This window comes from Bos javanicus, chromosome 19, assembly GCF_032452875.1.
Source record: "Bos javanicus breed banteng chromosome 19, ARS-OSU_banteng_1.0, whole genome shotgun sequence".
Lineage (NCBI taxonomy): Eukaryota > Metazoa > Chordata > Mammalia > Artiodactyla > Bovidae > Bos > Bos javanicus.
In genome coordinates, this window is record NC_083886.1 from 35266507 (window position 1) to 35274711 (window position 8205).

The window sequence follows — 8205 nt, forward strand, 5'->3', positions numbered from 1 at the left end:
GTGGTGGGCCTCTTGGAGGAGGTGTGGTCATCCACATTCTGAAGAGCAACCAGGGACTGGCAGTTCTATACTTATTTGCACTTGTGAGCAAACTAGCTGTTAAAATCTACGTGTTCTTCGTTTGACTTGCTAATCTAGCTTGTACACCGTGCAGCACTAAGCTAGACAATTAGCAGGCAGAAAGAAGAAAAAGCACTGGAACTGTTAACTTTGGGGCAAAGATAGGACAAAAGTGAGGGTGGATGTGGAGAGGTTTTTCTTAGTGGTGATTCTTTCCTCAGTTTTGAAATATTAATGGTATTTATCATGGATTTTATTTCTAGATAAATCTAGTATTGAAAGAAGATTGTCAGCACTCTGCTATAGCACCTCAGCCTTGTGAGCAGCAGCAGGCCTGCCCCCGGGACCAGTGGTGGGTGTCAGGTGATGCCATTGGGAGCACAGCTTGGGTCCTGTCGCCCCACCCTTACATGGTGACTACCAAAGAGCACGCAGTGGTTTCACAAAGGACAACCAATCCCAGAACTACATATTGTAGGAGGTCTGCCTAACCAGAGAAGTCACCCCTTCCCTTTCTCTTTATAGAAGCAGATGCAAAAGTGTTCCACTGGGCTTTCGGTTTGATTTTGGTAAATAAACATACCTTAGAACTAGAGTCACCAATATGGTTACTGTTAAGGAGAGTTAGCATGAAGTGATGAGTGGCTCTTTGTACTAGCCACCAGAGCACAGTGTGGGACTCCTCGTATTCACTGAGGCGTGGAAGTAAAAAGCCCCATCTCCTCCGGGCAGTTCAGTTCTCGGGGTGAGTTTGTCTGAGTCTGAGCATGCACCCATAAACAGCTCAGGAAGAAATAGCTTAAGAAGGAGTGAAAGATGACTCTTGGAAGATATTGTGAAATCTTCAATTTGAGCTAACATGGACATATATTAATAATCTTCCAAAATCTTTCATATTGCACTAATTTATTAAAATAACTGTATTGGATTTTGCAATTTAAAACTAACTGAGGCACAATGGACTTGTTTAGAGCATTTTACTTGATTATATATGCGTACCCTTTCCAGAATTCACATGTAATCTCTCGTGGACTTTTCAGTGGTAAAGACTTACGTTTTATGAACCTCTGCATTTTCTTATTCATCTATGCCTACAGGTTTTCTCTCACTGATGTTTTTAAGTTGCTTGGTTATCTGCTTTAGTTTTCATTTTTTTACTGTGCATGCATAATGTGCATTCATGCCTGTGACCGCTAGGTTTATTCGGGCAGCATTAGAACAAATCGCAGGCCAGAGATACACTCAAGAATTGCAGTAGGGCCAAAACAGAGTTGGTGACCTCTAGGCTTTTTAGTGATGTGGAGTTTTACATGAAGTCAGAGAAAAATTAGGTTTGTTTTCTCTTAGGATAAGGGGCGGCTCTCTCCAGCCTGTGTGCATTTTCCTGTGGGCCCTTAACGTCCCTCCAGAAATGGTGCCCTCGCGGTCGATGATTTGGTTTCTTTGACTTACATGCTTGGATACTTGAACAAATCATTCTCCAGTTTTAATCCTCTTAGATGATGTCATCTAAACTTGGACAAATTGCACAGAAGCTCTTTGGCATTAATCTAATTTAAGTGTACTGATAAAAACAAAACAAGGTTTTCCTTTACTTTGACAAAGTAATGTAATTTTTACCTTATTTATCTGTATAAAATTCCAGCAGTTAATTTGAACATTTATTTATATGATGTTTGTATTTTTAGGTCTTTAATACAGTGTTTCTACCTCTCATTTGTAACTGCATGCATTACTCATGAAACTAGGTAAAACTCACTGAATTGTGTAGTAGCCTTTTTATTATTGCCTGTACAGATGTATACTAAGATAAATAAAACTGACCAGGTGTTTCTAGGACAAGGCTGGGTCCCTGTGACGTGGCTTGTCAGACCAACTCCCTCAGTGAGTTTGGAGGCTGGGTGGTTAACGCACATTGCCTCAGGACTTCAGGTTGTGGTGACAGTTCTGCAGGCGATAGGAGCAGGGCTGTGCTGGGGTCTCCCCCACCCCCAGCAGGGTGACAAGCACCATTACTGGTGATGCTCTAGTTTGTACTAAAGGGCAGTTTCTAGTATGTTCTCTCAGTTACCACCTAGGTTATCTCAGTTGATCCTCCAAAGGGGGTGGGTGCATTCTGGCCCCTCCTCCCCTTTCCCATTGGTTTTAAACACAGGATGGAATGAGTTCACAGTGAGGAAATGCTTGGTCTGCCGTCAGTACCTAGGGAGTGGTCTCCAAGTGCATTCTTCTTGTGCGAGAAAAGTCAGGTGGTAGGTGGTGTATGTGTGAAACCCTGCAGTCTGAACAGCAGAAAACAAACTGTAAATGCAGGAATAATGATTCTGATTATATTTCCATTATCAAGGCCAATTGTTTTAAGAGATTTTGCCTTGATTATAGCAATAATAAACAAATGCTTTATGTTTCCATGTGTATCTTTTGATTTTTCTATTATCTGTTTCATGAAATGGAAATGGACCAGTCCATACATTCATGGATTGACATCTGGAAAGTTATGGACCGTACAAATGCAGGTAGAGGAGTAATCCGCGAATGTGCTAGCTGGCTGTTCCTGTTGTAAGGATTTCCCTGAGCTGGGCCTGCACTGGGCCTGAGGGATGATGCCCACACCCCCTTCTCCTGAAGAGGAAGAGCCAGAATTCCCTTCTGTCGTTCCACCCTCCTGGGGTCGAGAAGAGGAGGCTGGAGAAAAGGTTACTGTTTGGGCTGGGTGGGCTCAGTCCCCACAGGTAACAGGAGGGGAGTCGAGCTGGACACCATGGATGTGAAGTTGTTACTTGGCTCTAGAAAGCCCGTGAGGTGATGGGGGGACTTATGCATGGGCCTTGGAGGAAGTCTTGTTGCTTCCACCATAGCCTCCACAAGCAGTCACCTGTTCTCACTGGGACTGAGTGAACTTGTATTGTTCCAGGAGGATACCTGCTGCTGGGGAGCTTGGCGTCTTCCCTCCCTGACAGGCACCACCTGGAAGTATCGTGTCTGCTCTGCACCCAAGGAGACTCTGGCTGTGCCCTGGGCCCCGAGTCTGCAGCCGTGGAGGCTCCTGAGTGCTGCCCGAGTCTCCTTGTTTGTCCCAGCCCTGGCAAGTGGGCAAGGGGTCAGGATGGCCAGGTCTTCACACAAACAAAGAAGACATATCACAGTGGCCCACCTGGAAAAGCACCCACCATGGGAAATGACTGGTAGCCCCTAAAGTTTCAGCCTTTGTGGACAAGGCAGGGCCAAACAGGTGAAGGGTCATGGTAGGCCAGTACCCAGACTGTTCTGGAGGAAGGGGCCAAGGCTTCAGGTCCCCTTCCCCAGGGCCTTGCTTGGCCAGTAGGTAATGTGCCATGTAAATCTTTGTTGTGGCCGTTCAGTGTGTCCTTGTTGAAGAGCCTTTGGAGTGGATCTGAGTGAGGTCACCGAGCCCTGGGCTTCCTCTCATCCTCCCACTCCCAGGCTGTCACGTCTTGGCTGTTCTCTGTCTCCTTGGGTGCAGCTCTCTTGGTCTCGGACTCCCTCGTGCAGCGGTGGCCCCTTGACACATTCCTTCCTCGCCTCTCCCTCCCAACAATCTCCAGTCTGGAGGCTTCTGTGAGTGGCAGGGTGAAAAATCCCTGGTACGGACTGGCTGAGGGTCCTAGGCTCTGGGCTCAGATGGGGGGCGGATCTGAGCCAGGGATGGGGGCTCTGAGGGAGACTGAGGCTGGGGACCCTTCTTCAGTCACAGGCTGTCTCTTCATCATGTCTGGTGCTCAGAGACGTGAGTCTTCCGTGGACTCCGGACACTGAAGATGTGGAATAAAATCTCATTTCTCAGACCAGCTGACCTTGAGCACATGTCAACATTTAAGAGGTCGCTCACAGAGGAGCCAGCTTGTGACCAGAGCGTGTTAGTCCAGAGAGGATATGAAAACTGGGGGATTCTCGGGAACAGATGCTTGTTACGTAAGGGGCTTGTTTACTTCCACATGGGTCCCAGCTTCCTTCCACATGGTCACAAACACATTATCTGCTCTGCAAAGTCCTGTCCAGGAGGCTGGACAGGATGCCCCGTGTTGCCCACTTGCTCCATTCAGGACTGAATGGCCAGCACCTTCGGCAACTACTCAGCCCTACTGCTGAGCTGCAAAGCAACCAGACGACACACCTGAAATTTGAGTATCACATAACTTCCACATGTCACAAAATCTTTTTTTTTTTTTTAATATCCACTTTAAATGTAAGAACCAGTCTTAATCTGCAGGCTATTTTGTGTGTACCTGGTGCTCAGGTGAACCACAGAAGAGCCAGGTGTTGAGGTGCATATGGTGGGAGAGACAGGCCCCTGGGGACGTGTGCTCCCCACCATCCATGTGTCAGTTAACCTGGGTGTGGACAGTCCACATCCGGGCCAGCAGCACAGCCCTGGTGATGATTCTGACCTTAAACATTTCATTGGATGGTTAGTAAATACACAGGATGCAAAGTTTGCACCATTTCTAGTTTTGGAGCATCTGGAGACACTTATCTTTTTGGTCCTTTGACAAGTGAGGCCCCTTTCACTCATGCTGTGTGGCCTTGGGCAGATCCCTCGCCTTCTTGCAGCTTTGCTTTTCCATCCAGTGAAGAAGATCACAGGGGCACCTACTCATATGGTCCTGGTGGGGAAAACGCCCTGCGAACAGGGAAGGGCACTGAAGGGCCTGAGGAAAACCTAGGAGCAGGGGCTTACAGGGCTACGCAGGTACCTATTCAGCCCTGCTCCCCAGAAGCCCAGCTCACTTCTGAGAGGAGCAGGGAGGCAAGTCCTGGGCCCCCTTCCTCCAGAGAAACCACCCCAAAGACCCCTGGGCCCCTCCAGGGGCTGGTGAGCCCAGTCTTTCTCTTGAGAGTAGTGGGGCATGGCGTTCCAAAGGAGAGACAAAAGGGTCTCCAGGGGAAAGGCTGCTCCAGGTCTCCCCCTGACTTCTGCCTCCAGGGGCCTTCATGCTCCTGTGTTGAGGATGGCCCTGAAGGGGCTTCAGTGGGTGAGAATGGCCAGGCCTCCAGCCAACAGGGTGCAGAAGGAACAACCCTTAGTTGCTGTATGCTTGGATTTAGGGGTGACTTCCTGGAGTGGAGGGAGGAGGGGTCTTTGTGAGGCAGGGTCTAGGGGAGCCATCTCCTCTTCTGTGAGGTGTGTCCTAGGCCAGAGACTGATGGATAAATTTCAAGAAACTGCAATGTTTGACTTCAAAGTTGGTCTCTTCGTACTTACGCACCTGCCATGCTGGGACTGTAGCAATGCGAGGCTTGACTGCTCTCACAGGGTGTACCTTTCAGACAAGACTGATAACCACATGGTGAGTGCAATGAATGCCATGAAAGAGAGAGGGACAGTGTCATTGCTGTGAGCGGGCTCATGATGGGGGTGATGGGGCCAAAGTCAGGAAAAGATGAGTAGCCATTGCCCAGGTTAAGGAAGGAGGGGAGGGGGTTCTGAGAGTGGGACCAGCCTGTGCAAAGGCCCTGTGGCAGGGAAACCTGCCTTAATGGAGGCAGCGACAGGACAGCAGTCCTCTGTCCCAGCACCATGTGCTTTTTGTAGCACAGTAACCAGTTTCTGAAATTACCCTGTTTATGCTTTTACTTGCTGTTCTGCTCACCTCACTAAAGTGTCATCTCTCTCAAGCCAGGAATTTGTCTTGTTAATAATGCACCTAGTTCCTAGGACATTTCTTGGCAAAGAGCAGGTGCTCAAAACATATTTGTGGAAAATGATGGTGGCATTTATGGTTTTGGTGGTGATGGTGGTGGTGGTGAGGATGATGCTGGTGGGTGTGTGGTGAGATGGTGGTGGTGATGTTGCTGTTGGTGGTTACGATAGTGACAGTGGCGACGTCCACATTCCAGGCAGATAGACACTGTGTGTGATCCTGTGTCGTCACACATCCAGAGCTTCTACGTGAGCATGTATAGATCTCGCAGGGCCTGGGAGGGGACTGAAGGTGCTTGCTGACTCTCACGGTGGTCAGTGCCCACATCAGGATCTGCCTCAGGCAGGCTCCCTGGAGCCCGCTCCCTGACACGCCCCCACAAAGATGCAGATACAGCAACGACTCTGCTTCTGCACAGGGACTCTTTTATGCACCTTCTTGCACACGTGAGTGCATCCATCCTGTGATGGACACAGGCTCTCGTCACCGGCCCTGCCTGACCAGAGGTCAGTGCATCGGGTCAAAGTGTGCGGCTAGGAAGGCTGGGGAGGCCCCCCTCAGCCATGGGAAGGTTTGACACAGGTGGGTGGCCTGATTGCACTGGCAGCTTGGAGAAAAGATGGGAAGCGCCATAAGTGGACGCAGGGACACCCCCCTGAAATGTCTTCAGAGGAGAAAGTGCCTGGTTTCTAGAGACAGGGAGGAGCTAAAACCCCTGTGACTTGGAGATGAACAGGATGGGGGTGTATCCGGGAGGGCTCTCTGCTGCTAGGAATTGTGTATGAGTGTGTTTTTGCTGTGTAACAAAACCACTCCAAGAACAGTAGCTTCACACAGTGAACACACCTGATTCTCACAGTTCTGCGGTCCAGCTGAATGGCTCTGGTTGGCTTTGCATGGCTGGTGCTCAGTGGCCTGGGGGCCCTCACCTGTGCTTGTGGGTTTGCTTGACATTCTGCTGTCCACTGCTGGCCCAACCCCATTCAGGAGCGCCCAGTGTCAGAGGACAAGCCCCAGACACTCACTCAGCCCTACAGACGGATCTGTCACTGTCCCGTTGGCCGAGTCCAGGGTCAACGTGGGAAGTAGAGTCCACCTCAGGGGGAGCACAGCCCTGTGCGCCCGGGGGGTGGGGGGGGGCAGAGTCCTTGCAGCTGCCATGCATGGAAAGGACTCCAGCTGGTTTAAGCAGAATGGAATTGGTAAAACACAAATATTTGTTAAGAAGAATCTTGGGGAGGCCTGGGAGCAGGATCAGGGCTTAGGACATGCAGGATGGATGTCATTGCACCGCTGTACCCTTCGTCCACTGCTGCTCTGGGGGCTTGATCCTGTGGCGACTCCACCTCCTGTGCAGAGAAGACCCAGGGCCACTTTGCGCCTCCTGGGTCACATGAAAGACCCTGTTGGCAAGGCAGGCAGAGTTCGGGCCCAGTCATCGCCTTTGCGTGGATTGGAGAGGTCAAGGGTAAGGATCTACACAGAAATGTGGGTGGTGTCCTGAGAGGTCAGGGCCTGGAAGAGTGGAGACCTGGAAATCCGATGTGAGGAGGTCTGGGGGTGGCCCATGCTGATGACCTAGGGAGCAGGCGCACAGCATTGCATTTCACATCAGTGGCCACCAGGGGGAGCGCCAGGCAAACCAGGTCGCCGATGACTCATCCAGAGGTGGACCAGCCTCATTTCCAGACCCCCGGGTGCTGGCCTTGGCGCCAGAAACCACAACCAGTGGCCCAAGTGCCTGGCGTGCAGCAGCCCCACCGCTGACCTCCAGGCTGGCTCTCAAGAGGCCCACAGCAGCAAGCATCCAGGGTGGAGTGGTCACCAGGTCAGCACCCCACCTCCTGTGGGCTCCCCTTTTCTGTCTCATGCACCCCTGGACGCTTCCCAGCCAAATCCTGCACGGGAGCTCGGCTCCTCACCGCAAGGGCCCCTCCTCTCTCAGCGTCTGAGAACTGACCCCTCCTGTTTCCCCGTGGATGATGATGATTCTCTTTATAAGTACTTTGTGTCTGTTGCAGAAATCCTTACAAAGAACAAACTTTCCATCATCTCAGAGATTATATTAACATTTTGGTTCATCCACTCAGATGACCTTCCTGTGTAAACGACATCTTTTATAAAAATGCAGTTATAGAAATTATACTGTTTAAAAACTTGTGTTTGAAGGTATTATGCACAGCTGCCCCTTTTAAGGATCTCAAGCCTTTTCTCGAATGGCTACACCTTCATTTATCTCACTGTTCCCAACCTGAAGGGCCTGAGGGCTGTTCTGATCTGTGCTGTTCATCAGCAATGCTGCAGTGAGGCTGCTGGCACCTGGCGGTTCACTCCTTCAAATTTCCTCCATGAATTCCTCTGCTGAAGCCACACCCGAACCCATTGCTTCTTGCCCCCACTGTTCCAGCCCATGGTTTCCGGGGTATTCTACCCTGTTATCCCTTCTGTGGCTTTCAGGGTGCCCCTCATCAGCTGCACCCCA

General features: G+C 50.4%; 1 protein-coding gene across 8 annotated transcripts in view; it reads left to right on the forward strand.

The window, feature by feature from the left end:
• ULK2 (unc-51 like autophagy activating kinase 2) overlaps positions 1-2469 on the forward strand; it is a 59401-nt gene extending 56932 nt beyond the window's left edge. For all 8 annotated transcript variants that reach the window (XM_061391156.1, XM_061391154.1, XM_061391152.1 and 5 more), the window contains one exon: positions 324-2469. In XM_061391156.1, the coding sequence (XP_061247140.1) occupies positions 324-382 (59 nt within the window). In that variant the 3' untranslated portion in view covers positions 383-2469. The remainder of the gene's footprint in view (positions 1-323) is intronic.
• The last annotated feature ends 5736 nt before the right edge of the window (positions 2470-8205 follow it).